Source organism: Neophocaena asiaeorientalis, unplaced genomic scaffold (genome assembly GCF_003031525.2).
Source record: "Neophocaena asiaeorientalis asiaeorientalis breed wild unplaced genomic scaffold, Neophocaena_asiaeorientalis_V1.1 scaffold10, whole genome shotgun sequence".
Lineage (NCBI taxonomy): Eukaryota > Metazoa > Chordata > Mammalia > Artiodactyla > Phocoenidae > Neophocaena > Neophocaena asiaeorientalis.
The window spans coordinates 221,941-243,427 of record NW_020172817.1 but is presented as its reverse complement, the minus strand read 5'-3'; the positions used below and the strand labels follow the sequence as shown (position 1 = coordinate 243,427).

Here is a 21,487-nt window from a genome sequence, read left to right as displayed (position 1 = left end):
AGCATTTAAACACTATGGGATTCTCTTCGGAAGTGACTCGAAATTTAACAAATATCTTTTCTCTCATTCATGTTTCTATTTTGAATTTTTTTTTTTTTTTGCGGTACGCAGGTCTCTCACTATTGTAGCCTCTCGCGTTGCAGAGCACAGGCTCTGGACGCGCAGGCTCAGTGGCCATGGCTCACGGGCCCAGCCGCTCCGCGGCATGCGGAATCCTCACGGACCGGGGCACGGACCCATGTCCCCTGTATTGGCAGGCGGTCCCTCAACCATTGAGCCACCAGGGAAGCCCTCTATTTTGAAATCTTTTCATTCTTTTATTTTGCATATTTCTTAGGGCAGTGATTCTCAACTGAGAGCAATTTTGGCCTCCAGATATCTTTGGGCAATGTCTGAAGACATCACGATATGGCAGCGGTGGGAGGGATGCTATTGAAATCTAATGAGTAGAGAGACCAGGGATGCTGCTGAACATCCTATAATGCACAGGATAGCCCCATAGCAAAGAATTATCCAGTCCCAGATGTCAATAGTGGAAAGGTTGCAAAATTCTTCTAGGGGGATATGATTCCCTAGATAATAGCTGTAATTACATGGCGTATGTAAATCTAAGAGATAAAGAAAAATCTTATTTTAAAACATGCATCAAAAACCACTTCAGTTTATTTTGCATCTTTCTTTTTGAAAACATCCAGAATGCCACAGACTTTGTCTGCTTGCTATTACTCACTGACAGAAATATAATACCACATTATGCTTTGCTCACTGGCAATATAACACCCAGCAACTACTTGGAGGGCTCCACGACCATTTCTTAGCAATGGATATACAAGAAACAGTCATCTGATAAAATCGTGCACACATAAGAGGTCCCTGGTGCTGTCTTCTCTTGCCCCCTCTGTATTCTCACATCACATTTTGCAAAGCTCTACAGGGAATCCATCATTTGCATGATGATCCTGCTTCTGTCCCCTTAATCACATAAGCAGGTGCGCGACGCACATACACACTCTGAACTATACAACCCCACAGGGAAGAGAGAGGAGTGTTTTTTATCATGTGTCCTCTATGTAAAATGCACTTTTTTCTCCTTGTCTAACTGAAAAAGCCCCATACATTATATAAGATTCAGAGGATGTCTTCTCTAGTCTGCAAGCAGGGCTCCCAGTCCAACTGTATGGGCCCTCTATTTTTTTGCATATCAAACACCATATTGAAATGTTCTGTTTACATGTCTGCAGCCTGCTCAAATTTAGGGGCCTTGTTTTATTTACCATTTTATTACTACCCACTATCACATTTATTAGGACACTAAATGCCTTTACTCTCTCTCTCCTTCTTTCCAGAAATAATTGGAGAGATTAAAGGATACAGTTTTTTTTTAATGACTGGATGATTCAAAACTCAATTAATGTATATATGGTAAAAACAATGATCTTATCAGTCACCTTTGGTTGGGAAAATTTTGTTGTCACCTATCACACTATTGTTAGCTATTATTAGTATTGGGAACTGGTATAGTTTTAAATGTAAATATTATTAATGTCTATTTTCACAAATCTGCATTTTACTTTTCATTATCATTTTATAAATAACATGTATATATTATTTTAATAAAGAATAATGTACTTCTCTCATACCAAATAAACATGCAACACTCTTTGTAGAGGTAATCACTTTTACCTGTGTGTGTGGGTCTCCTTCAGATATTTCTTATGTATGAGTATGCATATTCTGTAACTCGTATTCGTTTTTTAAAATAAAGTAGGTTCTATTCCACATGGATTTCTGAAAACTTTTTTCTCACTAAAATACTCTGGATCTTTGAATGTCAGCATACACAGTTGAAATTCATTCATTTTAAGGCTGCCTAGGGTATCAGTATATGAAGAATCATTCATTTGAGAATTTCTTTATTAGTGTACTTTAAGTGTGTTTTCTATTTTTCACTATTGTGAACAATAGTACAATGGGCATCCTTCCTTTTATATCTTTGCTTATCCATGTCAGTATATCTGTAAAATAACTTTCTACAATAAATATATGTTCTTTTAAAAATTTTGATAGACATTGCCAAATTACCCTCCAAAAAACTATGAAAATCAACCTTTCTGCTAACTGTTCTGTACATTAACAATTTTGTGAATTATCACATTTGCATACTTGGTAGGTGAACATTGCTATCTCCTTCCCCTTCGTGGTTTCTTAAATTACTAGTGAAATTTGAGATTTTTTTGTATAATTAACATGTGTTTATTTTTCCTAAGAATCTCCTGCTAACGTAATTTCCCCATGTTTATTTGATTGTAGTCATCTTATCCACTCATCAGAACTTCTATGGATCCAATTGATTCTACAGTTGATAGGAAACATGATTTAGATATCTGAAATCAACTGTTAGCTTCACCACATGCAGAAAGAAATATTGGTGCCATAGCAAAATCATCTAGCATCACAATTGCATAGTAGAAATGGAAAGGAGGGATGATTTTCTGTATCATTCCCAAATCAAGACACTTAATAGAAACTGGCATCACTGTTTCTTTTCTGATGCTAAAACCTTACTCGCCACTCCTTTGGATTCAGTATTGGGTTCCATTCTTTGGTTATCGGGTTCATGCTGAAACCTAGAATTTGTCCAGCTATCAATTCAAATTCAGTGCAGCTGCATGTATCTGAAATCCAACTCGATAGATTAAAAAGATGAGATTTACTTTCTCAAGAAGGCTCTTGGGATTCACAGACCAGACCAGGAGCATCAGTTCTGTAATGGATCATTCTTCCGGGCCCTTTTATCTTTCTGCACTAAGCAACAGGCTTTCATCTTTATGGTTGCAAGTGGCTGCTACATTTCTGTACCACATCTGCTTTAGGCAACAATTGAAAGGAAAATGGTGATGGGTGAAATATGCATGCCAGGTGTGATTTTTTTGGCAGGAAACCTATATCTTTCCTGGAAGTTCCATCTAATTGCCTCTGCTTAACATCCTACCATCTAGAATTACATCACATGGTCATTCTTAGATGAAAATGTATGGTAGGAGGTGAATATTTAATTCTGCACAGTGTCACCCTGATCAAAACTGAGTTCTCTTAGTAATAGGGAAGGGGAAGCTGAATATTGGATAACTAACAGCATTTACCTAAAGGGAAGAAGAAGCATGATCTTACTGTTTGTGACAAATGCCATATTTTTGTATATGTGTATATAGTCAGCTGGGCTGTCAGAACACTAACTGCCCTGGATCAGCAGATGACTGTCTATCAAGAGTATTAGAGGGTCATTCTCTAAAATCCCTTACAATAAAGGTTGGAAAACTTTTACTGTAAAAGGCAACATAGTAAACATTTTAGGCTTTGTGAGCCATAGTGTTGGCTGCAAACTCAACTCTGCTACTGCAAAGCCCAACTACCACAGCAATATGTAAATGAATGGGTATGGCTTTGTTCTGGTAAAACTTTGTTTACAAAAACAGACAGCAGGCTGCATTTGTCTCCACTGCCATGGTTTGCTGTTCTGTCCTGCACCACATTACTAGTTTTTTGTTGTTGTTCTTGTTTGTTTGTTTGATTTCTAAAATTAGAGGCAGTGCAAATACCACTCATTCTTAAGGCCACAGTGTAAAGTGAGTTTCTCACTCCACTAACTTTTATATCACCTTCCATATGTTCATATTACAATGTGCATTAGATGTTATTATAATGATTTTTATGTATTTGTTTTTACACACACACACACACACACACACAATATGATTTCCAATATTCAGCCTAAAGCTTGCCATACTCTTTCACCAGAAATCATGCGTGGAACTGTGGTACAAAAGAAACTGAAAGCCTACTCTGCTTTGTCCCTTTTCTCCACTACTTTCAGGCATTAAATATTTTTCCTTCAACCATACTTGTCTCCATAAAATTACTTAAGAATACAGTTGACCCTTGAACAACTTGGGGGTTAGGGGTATCAACCCCCTGTGCAGTCAAAAATCCATGGATAACCTATTACAGTTGGCCTTTGTGTAGGAGGTTCCTATAAGTGGACCCACGCAGTTCACATCCGTGTAGTTCAAGGGTCAGCTTCACTAGTATTTCCCTCCCATTCCTACCTTTCTCTCCAAGTCCTAGATGAGGACTGAAATGTCTTGGCTTGTTCCTAAGTCCTCCAGCCTTTGCTGCAATGATTCCTTTAGACATCATGATTCCTAAATGTCCAGCATTCTTTAACAGGCTCACATGTACCCACTTAGCTTTCACACGTATATATTTCAGGATACATTTCTGATAACTTTTTTCCTCCCCTTGTCATTTTCCTTGGCTTTTCAATCTCTGTTCTGATTCATTTCAACTATTTTCAATGTCAACTGTTTTCCTAAATATTTTTTCTAGATAAGGTGGGAGGATGATATACTTTCTGGATCCTTCTCCACATATTTCTTTCATGCTAACAGATGAATCATGTTTTGCCTGAATGAAGGATTTGGGGTTTCAGTCTTTACTCTGTAGGCTGACAAGGGTATTCAATTGTTAACCACTTTCCAATATTTCAAGTGATAAACATGATGTGAAAATATTTTTTCCTAATAGGTAATTTTTAAATATCTGAAAGTTTGTAAAAATTTTCTCTGTATCCTTAGGTGAATCCTGGCAAAGTTCCTAAAGCCTAGGTTTGATTCTTATTCTATTACCCTTTCCAGGAACTCAGAAAGTCTATTAAACTTGTGAATTCTGTATATTCCTCACCTCCAGGAAAAAGTGTTATTGCTCCTCTCCTTCATCTGCTGTTTCCTGCTCTCTGGGAACATGTGTTATTCACATTCTAGGTCTAATTAACATATACTCTAAGTCTCATCTATTTCTCACAATTGCCATATAGTTGTAGTTTTGCCCTCTGATTTTTAGCTCCTTCTTCCAGTCTAGGATGTTCTTAAGTTCCAGAAAAATAATTTGCGTCTTATCAGTGACCCTTCATGCCTCAATGCATACATTGATTTTTTTGTTGTTAACTTGTTTATAGAAAACATGGCTTTGAGTTACAGAAATCTCTCTGCAGTGTCCTTAAAACACTAGTGCTCTGATTATCTACAGTTCAATACTCTTTCTTGGTAATGACTGCTGTGCCCGTTTTTCTCTCTATGGTGCTTTGTCTGCCCTGGTGACCGTCATTTCCTTTGCACTCCCTGGAGTTCTTACTTGGCCTCTGGCAGTACCTTACCAGTGACATTCTCACAAGTGGCGGAGTCATAGAGCTCTTCGCTATTATAGGAGAAGAGGACTGGCAGATGGGCTGTCAGTCCCTTGACAAGGTGCTAGGAGGAAGTCTGTTCTGGAGTTTTCACACAAACTCTCACCTGCCAGGAATAATGGTGTTGAGCTGTTCAACTTTCCTAAGAGACCAATGAGCATGAGTGTCTTCTGGGCCGTTCCACAGGCTCTCTGAGTCTGGACCCTGTATTCTACTCTGGTCCCTGGGGAGCCAGATTAGCAATGGCTTTCTCCCCTGAGATTCTGGTTAAGAGGGAGAACTTAGTCTCTCTTTCTAACTTGCTTCCCCAACGGCTTCAGAAGCTATCTGTCAATCTCAGGAGAGCTAAAATGAAAAAAAATAAATAAACTGCAATCTTGAAAATTAAAAATTAAAAAACCTTATGTATACGAGATAAAGGATGTTAAGAAAATATATTGTGGTAATCACTTCACAATATATGTAAGTTAAGCCATCATGCTGTTCACCTTAAACTCATACAGTGCTGTATGTCAATTATATCTCAATAAAACTGGAAAAAATTTCAAATTAAAAAAAAAAAAAAAAATATATATATATACGCCTATGCCTTTGTGTGTTTTTCTGTAGAGGCACCATAGCTTTCATCAGATTCTCAAGAGGTCTATGATCTACTAAAAAGTATTTAGCTATTAAATGCAGGAAGAGTTCAATACATACCAAAAAATTACTAACCTGTTATATGACACATATGCACCCTGTTGTCATATCTTTCTTTTCTGTGAGATAAGAAGTGCTTATTTTTGTTCACGTGTATATAAAATGTCACCAACCTAGAATTTACCCCATCAGATCTCAATCTAGTTTTCCTTGGCCAGACACATGTGGCAGATGAAACTCACATGTAACACACTAGTAAGGTTTCCATGAATGGCCTGGTAGGTTATGCCTTTCCCAAATAACTCCTGGTCTGAGAGAGCTGGGGACCAAAATCCTTGCCACACCTTAAGGACAAAAGTATGAGACCTGACCTTAGATTGTATCCTCTAAGAGGACATAATGTCCTTTTTATTTTTTTTATTTTTTGCGGTACACGGGCTATATATATCTCCAATTACACAGAGTGATTTGATTCGTGACCATAATACCTAATTTAAAACCCATACATATACAGGAAACTTAAATATGTAAAACCTTTATTCAAAATATACATTCTAAATCCAAACTGAGAGCCTCACAGAGGTAATAAAAATATTATTATCACAGCTGAACTTTATTTTAATTATATTTAGGAAATTTATCATCTGAGATAAAAATAAACTAAAATAGCTAAACCATGGAAATCTGTGGGTGGTGGGAGAACCCCTGATGATCAGAAGACTGGAGACCTCAATCACGACTTATCAAACGCAGTGTAGGCTCTGCATTCAGAAGAGCCTAGAGTCAATTTCTTCTAGCAATTTGGGAAAGAATTTGGGAAAGTTACTTACATACTGTACACCACTTTGCACAGCTTTAAAGCGGTATTCAAAATATTTCACAGGGTGATCATACATTTTAAAATAAATAAGAGATGTAAATGCTTAGGATATCTGCAAAGCTTATTGATTAATGTAGCTATTGCTTGTACTATTAATACTATTATAATTTGATCATAACCTGCAAGTATAAAAGACATAGATTTACAACATTATATTATCTGTATCTATACAAATTGTCATTGAATGTGTTGGTATGGTCAAATAATTATGCCAGTTAAGCAAGAATTGCAAGTGTTTTCTCATGTATGGTTGTTTTTCCCTGAGATCAAGCTGTTTCTTAAACTTACATATTCAGAAATTTGTTTTAATAAATATTAGAATAGCTAGGCCAAATATTCTTTAACACTTTAGGCCATAGGAAATTATGAAAATATTTTGGAACTTCTTCAGATTTCTTCACTACCCCCAAAAAATTTAAAAACTGGTCTTCAAAAGATGCTTTTTGGATCACCAAAAATATATTAAATGCCAAAATATAAAAATGATTTCTCTTACCCATATCTGACATTTCAGGCACAGTTACGATATATGGTCCATCTGTGAACTTTGGAGCATTGTCATTGATGTCTTGCACTTTGATGATAAACTCAGATTCAGGTTCAAGGGGCTTGTTTGTTCGTCTGTCAATAGCCTGAGCATGAAGCACATAGTGGGTCTTCTGCTCTCTGTCTAGACTTTTTGTTGAGTGGATGTCACCCGTGGTATCATCAATGATAAATATAGTCCCAGCACCTTCTCCAGTAAGGATGTACTTCACAGACCCATCACCTTTGTCAGAATTGGAGTGCAGCTGTAAATAAAGATGGAATAATTTAACACAAAATTATACTCCAACTTCACATTGTGTTCTCTGAAAACTGCCTATCTATAATTTAATACTTAGTTTTGACTATAACTTTTCTTCTCTCCACAGTGTCCCATGTGTTGCTACAATCATCTATTGGTCTGCAGTTTTTCTCCACTTAGTATTAATGTGGATATTTTTATTATGATCTGTTTAAGATCCAATTATTGATGTAAGAACAATTAAAAAGCAATAATTATTAAAAGAAAAACAATAACTCTTGAGGTCATTCTACTAAATCCACACTTTACTACCTACATCATAGAATAGAACTAGAAAAAGAAACTACTAGTAAATCACTGTTGCCTTCCATACTTGTAGGAATTTTTTTTTAAATTAATAGCTTGTCATTCTATTCCAACATTAAAATTAGAAAAAAATATTGTAGGACAAATTGACATTCAAATTATTTATTAAAAATTCCACAAAATGGCTTCCCTGGTGGTGCAGTGGTTGAGAGTCCACCTGCTGATGCAGGGGACATGGGTTCATGCCCCGGTCTGGGAAGATCCCACATGCCACGGAGTGGCTGGGCCCGTGAGCCATGGCCGCTGAGCCTGAGTGTCCGAACCCTGTGCTCCACAATGAGAGAGGCCACGACAGTGAGAGGCCTGTGTACCGCAAAAAAAAAAAAAGAAATAAAAATTCCACAAAAGAGGCACTTATTTGTCACAGAAGCATTAATTTTATAATTTGGAAAAATAAATATTTTCTACATTAATTGTTTACATTTAGAATTTAAAAAAAAACTTGTGGTAGAATATTTTCTTTCTTGAAAATTTATGAAACTTTAACTCAAAATTTAAATAACAGTAATAGATTTAATCAATAAGTAGGCCCTAATTTTTAATTAATTGAGATACACTAAAAAATTTCACTTATTATATTAAAATGATCAAATATTCTTTGAAGAGACATTATAGAGTAATATTTCAGCAGAGGATTTCAACAAGAAAGATAAATAATGGTAAGATAATTATAAGCCTCTTTTTATCATTTATATATTAGCAAATACTTTTAAATTGCATATGGCTCACACTTAATATCTTACTATAACTTATAACATCAAAGTTCAGTTAAATATTTCCATGAATACTACTGCTATATTTCTAGCTAAGAACGACCTCAGTATTTTCTTAAATTGCAAACGCATATTGAAGAATGGTTTCTCCCAAGAGATCTGAACAGTTATCCTTCATATGAAACCTTTTTGGTCACATAACCTCAACTACTCACTTTTTGCACATTTCTGACCCTTGCAAACATTGAAAATATATAACCTTGTTCACATAGCATTTTGGTTTCTAGCCACAGTAAAGTGAAAATTTTCAAAGTTTATGTTAAAGTCTCTGAAATTTTAGAAGATATTTTTTAAAAGATAAAATATAGGGATTTCCCTGGTGGCACAGTGGTTAAGAACCCGCCTGTCAATGCAGGGGACAGGGGTTCAACCCCTGGTCTGGGAAGATCCCACATGTCCCAGAGCAACTAAGCTCGTGAGCCACAACTACTGAGCCCATGAGCCACAACTACTGAGCCCGCATGCCATAACTACTGAAGCCCACGCACCCTAGAGCCCATGCTCCACAGCAAGAGAAGCCACCGCAATGAGAAGCCCACCCACTTCAGTGAAGAATAGTCCCCGCTTGGCAAAACTAGAGAAAGCCCGCATCAGAAATGAATGCCCATTATCAAAAAGCTACAAACAATAAATGCTGGAAAGGGTGTGGTGAAAAGGGAAGCTTCCTGCACTGTTGGTGGGAATGTAAACTGATAAAACCACTATGGAGAACAGTATGGAGGTTCCTTAAAAAATACTTACATATGGAATCTAAAAAAAAAAAAAAAATGGTTCTGATGAACCTAGGGGCAGGACAGGAATAAACACACAGACCTAGAGAATGGACTTGAGGACACCAGGAGGGGAAGGGTAAGCTGGGACAAAGTGAGAGAGTACCACTGACATATATACACTACCAAATGTAAAATATATAGCTAGTGGGAAGCAGTCTCATAGCACAAGGAGATCAGCTTGGTGCTTTGTGACCACCTAGAGGGGTGGGATAGGGAGGGTGAGAGGGAGACGCAAGAGGGAGGGGATATGGGGATATATGTATACATATAGCTGATTCACTTTGTTATACAGCAGAAACTAACACAACATTGTAAAGCAATTATACTCCAATAAACATGTTAAAAAAAATTTTTTAAAGACCCAATGCAGCTACAAATAGATAAATATAAAATATAGAAAAAGACAATATAAAGAAAGAACTATTCTTATGGGAGAATGAAGGCATCTGAAACATAAATAATAGTACATCAGGAAAAGTTTAACTTATTTCTTGAAAACACATAGGACATAATCGGGGACAAAATTCTGATGGGAATCACTCAGCTAGATTCAACCAATGAAATCATTTCAAAACTGCTTTTTTGGAGTTTTTGTAAAAAGGAGTAAAAATACATTAACAAAATATGAAAAACACAGCTTTCAAAGATTCACACTTCATTAGTAAATTAACTACTAAAAGAAGCAGTAAAATGAGTTGCATAGAGACAGTTGCATGCATGTATGAAAGTGAATTTATTCATTTATTTATGTCTCTTGACACATCATTTTAGCACCTACAAGAAAAGATTTATCATTTATGCAGCAGACGTCTACACAACATCGATAGAGCAGTCTGTTTCACATTCTTTAACTTTGCCTCTATCCATGACCAAAGCACAGCCAAGTAAAGCAACAAATTCATTGAACAAATGTTTCTAAAACCTTTTCTGGAACTTTCGTGTTATTAAATTAACAAAAGGTGAGATCGCTTTAATAGCTATTGCTATGCTGTATATAAATTATAAATCTATATATTATAAATATAATTAATTAAAAACACTTGAGGGCAAGGGTTAAGCCTTCTAAAAACTAATTTTTGAAAGACAAAACAATGGTGACAATTAACTCCTTTCCTCAGGATATATTCACATACTCCTTTATATTTTTAGCGAGGTAAATTTGAAATTATTTAGTCTTGGATTAAAGGTTCACATTACAAAGAGTTAACTATACATATATTTTTTTAAATAGGCGTATGGATGTAAACCAGAAACAGAAATATGTAAAAGAAGTAGTAAAGTTGTCAGTCTAAAGCATCTGTTAAAAAATTATATGCTCTGTGCTTTATACTGATTATGCTAAATAATTCAAATAAAAGATAAATGTCAGTAGCTTTATGGCTTTAGATTCTAAAACTTGAATCTGACTTCACATTTATAAGGTTTTGAGAATTAACATATAATTTAGCATGTTTCAGAAGTTATGTCTAATTAGAAAATAAATGTGCAGTACAATGAGTGAACTGTATTTAACCAGTATTTATTACTGTACAACACAGTCAAAGTTATGTCAAAATACTATAACTATGTATTTGGATTACATAAGTTGTTGATAATACTCAGCTTAGGGGTTTTACTAAGGTAGATGATCACTTTATTAATGGATTTTTAAAAATCTCTCATCTGGCCTGCTGGAATCTTGAAATGAGAGTTACCATGTAACACTAGTGGAAACCCAGCACAGTAGCAGTAGGTCAATTAATTGTTTATATTATATGATTTTTTTTAATTAAAAAAATTTTTTTGGAGTATAAGTGCTTTACTCCAAATGTTGTGTTAGTTTCTGCTGTACAATAAAGTGAGTCAGCTATATGTATACATATAGCCCCTCCCTCTTGGACCTCCTTCCTTCCAACCCCCATCCTACTCATCTAGGTCAGGTCATCACTGAGCACCGAGCTGAGCTTCCTGTGCTTTATAGTGTGTCCCCACTAGCTTTCTTCTTTTAACATCTTTATTGGAGTATAATTGCTTTACCATGTTGTGTTAGTTTCTGCTTTATAACAGAGTGAATCAGCTATATGCATACATATGTCCCCTATCCTCTTCCTCTTGTGTCTCCCTCCCACCTTCCCTACCCCACCCCTCTAGGTGGTCACAAATCACCAAGCTGATCTCCCTGTGCTATGCGGCTGCTTCCCACTAGCTATCTATTTTACGTTTGGTAGTGTATATATGTCCATGCCACTCTCTCACTTTGTCCCAGCTTACCCTTCCCCCTCCCCATGTCCTCAAGTCCATTCTCTATGTCTGTGTCTTTCTTCCTGTGCTTCCCCTAAGTTCTTCAGAAACTTTTTTTTTTTTTTTAGATTCCATACATGTTAACATACGGTATTTGTTTTTCTCTTTCTGACTTACTTCACTCTGCATGACAGACTCTGTTTTATGCATGGTAGTGTATCTATGTCATTCCTAATCTCCCAATTCGTCCCACCCTCTCAGTGATCCACCCTCAGGATTACCTCTTTTCCATTGGATTTATTTTCAAATCTTTAGCTCTATTTACAACAACATGCACTCTGCAACAGAGGTTGGGGGAACCACTGGCTACACTGTCTTGCTTTCCTTAACAAGTAGATTTTAAGATTCTGGAAGAACACATGTTTTGTATTAGGTTTTATAAGGCAAAATATGATGAATGTGTGAGTGAATGAATGAATACATGAATGAAATGGATGAGCAGTAATGAGTGCAGTAGAGGTAGAAATCTTAAGACATGGAGAGAAAACTTTTAGATACAGATAATCAGGTTATACAGAGAATCAGACTAGAAATGTGCTATCTTCGAGGGTGGGCAGCAATGAGATATCAAATGAAAGAGACCAGGAGTCTAGTATGTAAAGTAGGAATGCTCTGGATATAAACGCAGTACTGACTTAGTAACTAGTAAAATATTACATTGTAAATTTAGCTAGCTACTAGACGATTTGAGAGATTTCTATCTTTTTTACATTAAATATATAAAAATATTTGGACGATAAAGTTGATTTTCATCATATATAGTTCAGAAATACTACAAAGAGAATAGTAGCAGGGTGTTATCATAACACACAGTGGTGGGAATATACTTTTAGAGTCATGAGATTTTGCAAAGTGAGTGATATTTTTATGCTAAAGGAAAGCTATTTTACTGTCCTAAAGCAAGAGTAAAAAATCCTTGTGTATCTGATCACATAAAAACATAGGGTTAATTAATTGTTCTTTAAAGAACAGAAAAAGGGAGGAGAATGCAGAAAGAAAACATAGTCACCCAAGTGAAGCAAAATTAACACTTCTCTGACATTCTTTTAATAAATTATCTCTTCCTAAGTGTTAAGGAGTAACCCACAGCACTTAGAAAGTTAATGTGACACACATGAGTTCCCCTCAGAAGACTATTTATTCACCCTTGACCACATTAGGATCGGGACCTAAAAATTTATAGCTTTTACTCTAATGCAGAATTCCTCACTGAGATAATATCCTATCCTTTGGGGAAGAATAACTTTAAAAGGTTAGGAAGATGGTGTCAGAGCAATTAAGTTTGAAAGTTGCTCTTAGTTAGGAGTTCAAGCTATATTATAAAGATAGTTCACTAACTTAAAATTGTGATATTTTTGACTACATAATTTATGCATTTTTATGAGTAGGAAACTTCTATTTACAATAATAATTCCAGTAGAAAAAGTCAGAAATATTATATAGCAATGTGTGACCTATGTAAGGATCATAGGAAAGACATGCCATTAAAACTTATTATGCATCTCTCATTCCAGAATGTGTTATGTTTTAAACTATAAGCAGATAAAACAAAATCCAATTGAACTCTTCTTTTTTTTCTTTTTTTTGCGGTACGTGGGCCTCTCACTGCTGCGGCCTCTCCCATTGTGGAGCACAGGCTCCGGACGCGCAGGCTCAGCGGCCATGGCTCACGGGCCCAGCCGCTCCGCGGCACGTGGGATCCTCCCGGACTGGGGCATGAACCCGCGTCCCCTGCATTGGCAGGCGGACTCAACCACTGCGCCAATTGATGCGAAGAAAAAACACATGAAGAGTAACAGCCTATTGGTAATTAACACATCAGCCTCTTCATGCAAAAAAAGGAATACATAACCATCAGTTTTAATTATGCATCAATACGTAAAAAAGGTATGTTAAAAACAGTAGCAGTAAAGCATTGTGTTCAACCACAAAGCTAATGTTAATCAATTAAAAGGTTAAGAAATTAGATGAGGGTAAGAAAACAAGGTTTGCATTTGTTTAACTAGAAACATCCAAGGTCTCTGCAAACATGCAAAGGCCACTTGTTGAATTTTAGTTTCTAGCTTTTAACTGCTTTATTGGTATTCTTAGAAAAGGAAACAAATGAATGAAAAGGAGGAAGGGAAAAGGAGCAGAAAGGAACACATTTTTAACTATTATAACCCCTGAATCACAGCTTAGGGCTATTAACACACAAGATGGAAAACTACAAAATACCTCTATAAAGTCTGAGATTGTTTTAATTCCGTAGGCACCAGCTTTACTTCAGAGAGCCCCATTCAGGCGCGCCAAATATTTGGGCAGTGCAGGAGGCATTCAGTGGTTGAGAATTTCGCTATTAATTTCTGGGAAGCCTCAAAAAGTGACCAACTGATTAGAATTGAAGGGAGATATATATATAAGGCACAGGAGTACCTATTATCTGTCAGAGTTCATGTCTTCTTTTATATCCCAGTCAAGGTCTAGTTGAGAAAGGGGTGGCTCTGGCAGCTGGTTTTAAAGAAAAAAAAACCTCACAGAATACTAAACATTATTATAATTCCATAAAAATATTGACCCAAACCACTGCCCACACATTCCAGTGTGCTGTGATTTTATCCCCATTTAAATTTGGCCATCACTGTTCATTTTAACCCCTTTTCCTCGTTAAGAAAGCAGTAATTGCACTAAGAAAGGAGGGCAAAGAAAGATAATGGAAGTGTGAGTTGTTCCAGTCCTTTGGAAAATTCATCTGACAATAAAATGTAAGAGTCTCATTCGATCTATCAATCACTTTGAGGAGTTTATTCATCCTACAAACATTTTTTTGAAATGTCCACCATGTGCCAGTCATTGTACTCTGTACTTAAATCCATCACTGAACAACCAGGCTGAGATCCCTGCCCAGGTAATGCCTACATTCATTCCACTGGGGAAAAGCAGACAGTCAGCAGAAAACATGACAATAGACAATATGCAAGACCCACATTTAAAGAGGAAAGAGAGGGCTTCCCTGGTGGCGCAGTGGTTGAGAGTCCGCCTGCCGATGCAGGGGACATGGGTTCGTGCCCCGGTCCGGGAAGATCCCACATGCTGCAGAGCGGCTAGGCCCGTGAGCCATGGCCGCTGAGCCTGCGTGTCCGGAGCCTGTGCTCCGCAACGGGAGAGGCCCCAACAGTGAGAGGCCCGCGTACCGCAAAAAAAAAAAAAAAAAAAAAAAAAAAAAAGGAAGGACTGATGATTGAAACCTGTAGGATTTCAAAATTCAAAAGAGGGACCAGAAGATACTGCGAAAGAGCAATCAAAAAAGCATGTTAGTGTCCTGGGGGAGAAAATAAAATGGAAAATTAAGCACCTGTGTATAATGATAGCTATATGAAAATAATAATTATTGATTATTTTAGAGGCAAAAGAAATCTGAAGTTTCAGCTGGAGGGAGATGGTTTTACAACTTATGAATTATTAAAATAATAATGTGAATATATTTAGCTCTGAAGAACTATCCATAATTTGCTGTCCATTGAGAAAATCATATTGTAGAATAATGCAGAATACAAGATCTTATTTAGAGAAAAAATAAATAACAATAAAACTACATATATAATATATTCCTATTTATTAACATGATCAAGTAGAAAATTAGAGAAAGATATAATCCAGGTGTCTTACTAGAGGGAAGACAGAAAAAGAGGCTACACTGCAGTGAGCTAGTCAATTTTCCTTTATATTTCTTTCACAGTTTTAAGTTATTGAATGAGTATCCATTACTTTTCAGTATAAATGTTGCTGTTGTTATTAAACAAGGATTCTGGGTTTTATTAAAGTCAATTGTGTGGAAAAGCCATAATATATTGCAGCCGTTTCTCAAAACAGTAAGAATAATTAGAAAATCTCAGGTACCATTTGATCTCCACACATGGCCTCTAATCTTTGTTTACTTCTCATTCTGAGATGTTTAAGAATTTGGTCTTTCTTATGGCCATGCTTCAGGATGCTAAATTCTGTCCTGAATTCAGCCACATCTCTCAGGCTACTGCATTAAGTTGCCCAGTGTTGCTAGCTAAAGCTTACTCATAACTGCATGTTTAGTCCGTCTTGCAATTTTTGGATATGTATCCCTTCCCATCTCATATGTCCCTCACCTAAGCTTTATGATTTCTACAAATCTATTTAGCTATCCCTCTGGCCTTGTGCTTATTCTAGGTTAAAAAACAATTTGATGTAATTAAATGGGAGAAATTAATTGCAACCCCACTATGTAACAAGCAGTATGCTGAGACGAATCATAGAGAGCTATAAAGTTACAAAAATTTTTAGCGCAGTGAGCAATGAAAATCATCAGACCCACAAAGTAGTCAATGTTCTGATAGAGGCATGAGTTGAAACCAACTTTCTGTTGCTGGGAAATTTTCCAAAAGGGTGCTGACTCTCAATTTATAGACGTATTTCTCCATTTCTTTAAAAAGATGAAAATGATTTTCAAGATTTTTTTAAAATTCTCATCAAACTTTTTCCTTAAGCATTTGCATTCTGGATTTAACCCTAACACTCAACGGAAATTGTTATAAGGTCAGCAAATATATCCTGGTTATTGAATATGTTAGTGAATAACATATTTTTTAAAGGAAAGGGCCATTTTAATAACATGATGATGCTAACTCAACACAGGAGACAGAGTGCAAAACTCTCAAATATTGAATGTTCACTCTGGAAATGCAGAAATGGGAATAGTGAAGTGTTTTTTTATGGAATAAACTGTGGATTGAGGATCAATGAGGAAGACAGTATGAGCTGTCTTGCTAAGTTTTTTCTGTGCTGGAATATGAAGTTATTCCACACGGCACTGAGCCCACATAACTCTGCATGTTGAAATAAAAATTATGCGGTCTACAATTGTGCACAGATATTCCTCTCAGTTAAGCTTGCTAAGGATAGAAATGTTATTCAGAAATTTTTAAACCATAAAATCCAAGTTGCTCAGTTACAAGCCTGAACTCATTCTGTATCTTCTGTTGTGTTTATCATCAGATTGAATAATCAGAGCTATCCTACTCTCCTGTCACTCAAGATGAAATTTTATGTGTTAATACTGATTTCTTTCTTCATTTCTCCTCATTCAAACTTTCTAAATTATTTGATTCCACCTCCTTAAAACCTCCCACCCCTCCACCCCCTTCTCTCCATCACAGTTACCACTGAGTTAATTCATGCTCTCACACTAACTTAGATTATTGCTGTTATCCCCTAAATGCTCCTATTATCTTTCTGTTTCTGTTCCATCCACGTTCTATTCACACTACAGTTCAGTGTGTTATTTATAAAATTTGAATTTGGTCATTTCCTGAATAATTCATTTTAGAGCATCCCATGGCCTTCAGCTGGAATGCCCCTCCATCTGGCTCCTGTCTGTGTGCCCAACTTGATCTTTTCACACTCCACCATGGATACTAAACTTCAGTCAAACTAAACTAGATAGTCTAGCTCCAAAAGAGCCAGACTGTCCACAGCTGATCCCCTTCAAACTCGATATTTTCTATTTATCTGCCCAGAGATAAGTAGTTTCCTATCTTTTGTCAAGTATCCTTTGAACTTTTCATTCAAATAAGCTGCCATTCCTTTGTGATGCCAAAAAACCCCTTGTTTACCTGTCATTCAGCACTTATTGCTTTTTTTCAATGAAATTCCCCAACTCTCCGAATTTACTTGACTCTCATTGAGGGCAAGAGCCACATTTCATTTGTTTTCATGTTTCCAGTACCCAATACACCTCTTTTCAATGAATATTATGAAAAAATGAAATATGATTGTTAACATTCTCACAAATAATTTCATGATACATTATAGTGTACCAAATAGGAAATAAAGAAATTACAAAGTTATAAAATAGAGTCAAGATATTAAAATAATACCCAGAGGTAACTTGGTTTAACAGGAAGGAATGAAGAGATCGAAAAGTGTAGAGTGGAGAGGTAAATATTTTTTAAAAAACACCTAAAAAATCAACTTAGACAACTGACTAAAGCAAGATCAATAACATTGTAAGATGGGTTTTATAAGGTTATTTGACTAAAAGGTATGACGGAAGTAGAAAAAAAATGGAATGGGCAGATAAACGTAATTATACTGTTGTAAAACAAAGAATGTGGTTCATCACCCAGTTCTACAAGGATTAAGGCATTACCCACTGCAGTCGCTGAGGGACACTGAACCCTGAGAGGAGCTCAGGATGAAAAACAGGATGAGGCACTCTGTGTTTTGGAAAAACAGGCCCCTTAGATAGTTTGATGTATACCTCAGGATGAATTTTAATGTACCCAGATTCTTGCATTTTTTCACATATAGAAAAACATTAAAACATTACCTGAGATATCTGTTCTTTGTAACTAACAGTAATCTTTTACCAAGATGTATGCATTAAAAAAAAATATTGAGGTATAGTTGATTTACAATGTTGTGTTAGTTTCAGATGTACAGCAAAAGGAATCAGTTATACATACACATATATCCACTCTTTTTTAGATCCTTTTCCCATATAGACTATTACAGAGTATTGAGTAGAGTCCCTTATTAGGAGCTCTACAGTAGGTCCTTATTAGTTATCTATTTTATACATAGTAGTGTGTATATGTCAATCCCAATCTTCCAATTTAACCATCCCCCCTTACCCCCTGGTAACCATAAGTTTATTTTCTACATCTGTAACTCTACTTCTAAGATGTATGCTTGACTGCACTTACTCCCTAGCCAAAAATCATATATATCCTGGCTTCTCCACTATCCCTTTGGAGCAGTCCCCTCAAAGGGGTTACTGGGGGGGCTGTCTCCCACGGCAGTCTCAGTAAGACCCTGAACAAAACTCTAACTCACAGCTCTTATGTTGTGTGCTTTTCCTCCAGTAGACACTGTCATGAAGGTATTGAATTTGTGAAGGGGAAAATTTGAAGGGTGAAGTGGAAGTTGTAAAGCAGGCAGTATCATGTGTGAAGTGGGCAGAGGGAATAGCGTAGCAAACATTAAGTGTCATGTGTGAAGTGGTACAACATTGATTCCAAATTGACTTTTATACGTTGTGAATGCACACTGTTTGGCACCAGAACAAACATGACAACTTACTAAAGTGATGCATAACTTAAAGAGTCAATAGAAGAATTAAGCAGAATTATAAAAAAAAAACACATTGAATAAACCATGAGAAGGTAGAAAGGAATGTTAGAGAATAAAAACCGGTAAGACAAAGTAGGAACAAAACCAATATTGCCAATGTCTACCAACCCTATCAATGATCATATTAAATGTAAATATACAGTAGACTTCAGCAAAAATCGTGGAGTAAGGACCACTAAAAATTTCTCCTCCATAAAAACAATGATAACACTGGCAAAACGTTGTAAGAATCAACTTTTTCAGATCTCTGGAAATTAACCAAAGACTTACAGAATTCCAAGGAGAATGTAAGCAAGAAAAACAGCTGAATCTTTGTGTGAACTGTTAGCTTTGGCGGTCTTTTAATTTCCTCCACTTTCATCCTTCCCCCTCCCCCTCAGCTCCACAGTAGTCTTGAAAAGCAACATCCTGAAATTGCAGTGAAAACCCACAAGGAAAAGTCTAGGGCCAGATAGCCTCACAGGTGATTTCCACCAAACACTGAAATAATTAACATCACTTCTTTGTGAACTTCTCCAAAAAATAATTTACAACTCATTGTATGAGTCCAGCATTATATTGACACCAAAACCTGATAGAAATATCACAAAAAGAGAAATCTACACATCAATTTACCTTATAAATATAGGATACAACAATCCTCAACAAATACTAGCAAATCAAATCCAGCAACACAATAAAAGGATTATACACAGTGATAAAGTGTGATTTATCCAGGAAAGCAAGGTTGCTTAAAACATACAAAAATTAATCAATATCATAAAACATACCAATATTATATGATTATCTCATGGATTCTGAAAAACTGTTTGACAAAATCTAACACCCTTTCACAACAAAAACAATAAATAAACGAGGGATAGATGGGAACATACTCAACCTGATAACATACATCTACAATAGACCAACAGTTACCATAATAATTAATAGTGAAACACTGAAAGTTCTCCTCCAAGTATCAAAAGCAAGACAAATGTCCACTCTTGACACTTCTAGTCATCCTTACACTGGAGGTTCTAGCAAGGGCAACTAAGAAAAAAAACAAAAAATGCATCCATTAGTCATTAGGGAACGCAAACTAAAATTGCAATGAGCTGATACTTCATCTTCACTAGGATGGCTGAAATTTTAAGAAGATAGAAAATACAAGTGTTGACAAGGATGTGGAGAAATTACAATGCTCATACATTGCTGACAGAATTGTAAAATGATGTTGTCATTTGGAAAAACATTTAACAACTCTTCAAAGAGTTACACATATAGTTACCATATGACCCAGTAATACTAGTTTTAGGTATGTACCCAAGAGAAATGAAAACAAATTTCAAACAACCTAAACAAATGTGATTGCCAGGGACTGGGGGTCAGAAGAGAAAAGGAGAGTGACTACTAATGAGTATGAGGTTTCTTTTTTGGAGCAATGCAAGTGTTCTAGAGTTAGAGAGTTGTGATGGTTGTGTACCTCTGCATATATGTTAAAAGCCAAAGAATTGTACACTTTAAAAAAGAAAGATATTATATTTTGTGAATTACATCTCAATAAAAAACTAATAAACTACATAAATATACTAAATACACCAATTAAAAGGCAGAAACTCTTAGACGGAGTTAAAAAATAAGACTCAGCTACATGCTGCCTGCACTAATGTACTTTAAATGAAAATACATAAGAAGGCTGAAAGTAAAAGATGAAAAATGATATACAGGATAATTATAAGTATAAAAAAGCAAAGCTTATGAATATCAGACAAATTATACTTCAATACAAAGTATAGTACAAGAGATAAGGGAGACTATTTCATGATTTATCAAGAGCAAAAACAAATCCAAAATATGCATAAACCTAATTATAGAACACAAAAATTCATGAAGCAAAAATTGACACAATTAACAGGAGGAATAGGGTAATACAATTATAGGTGGTATATTTAACACCTCATTCTCAGTAATTGATAGAATAAATACACAGAATTATAAAGGAGAGAGAAAACCTTGATTATGCTATCAATTGAACAAAATTGCCTACAAAACATTGTGCTCAACAACATATTCTTGTCAAGCTCACAAGGAACATTCTCCAAGAGAGACCACATGCTTGATTATACAAGTAACAATAAATTTCAAAAGGATATAAACTTACAGATTATGCTATCTGATGAAAATGGAAAAATACAAATGAATCAAATCAAGATATATAGAAAAGGAAAAATATTTGGAGTTAAATAACACACTCTAAATAAACCGTAAGCCATAAAGAAGTCAAAAAAAAAGATTTAACAAAAACAAATAAATGGGACTCCATCAAGCTTAAAAGCTCTTACACAATGAAGGAAACTATCAACAAAATGAAAAGGTCACCTACTGAATGGGAGAAGATATTTGCAAACTATATATCCAATAAGCAGTTAATATCCAAAATACATAACTCATTTTACTCAACATCAAAAAAAAAAAAAAACACCTGATTAAAAAATGGGCAGAGGACCTGAATAGACATTTTTCCAAAGAAGATAGACAGATGGCCAACAGACACATGAAAAGATGCTCAGCATCAATAATCATCAGGGAAATGCAAATCAAAACCACAATGAGATATCACCTCAC

At 35.8% G+C, this 21,487-nt stretch overlaps 1 protein-coding gene across 2 annotated transcripts in view; it reads right to left on the bottom strand.

The window, feature by feature from the left end:
• The window catches only part of CDH18 (cadherin 18), a 323,052-nt gene that overhangs the window by 246,525 nt on the left and 55,040 nt on the right, over window positions 1-21,487 (bottom strand). For both annotated transcript variants that reach the window (XM_024741732.1, XM_024741733.1), the window contains exon 2: window positions 7,258-7,552. In XM_024741732.1, coding sequence (XP_024597500.1) covers window positions 7,258-7,552 — 295 coding nt within the window. The remainder of the gene's footprint in view (window positions 1-7,257; window positions 7,553-21,487) is intronic.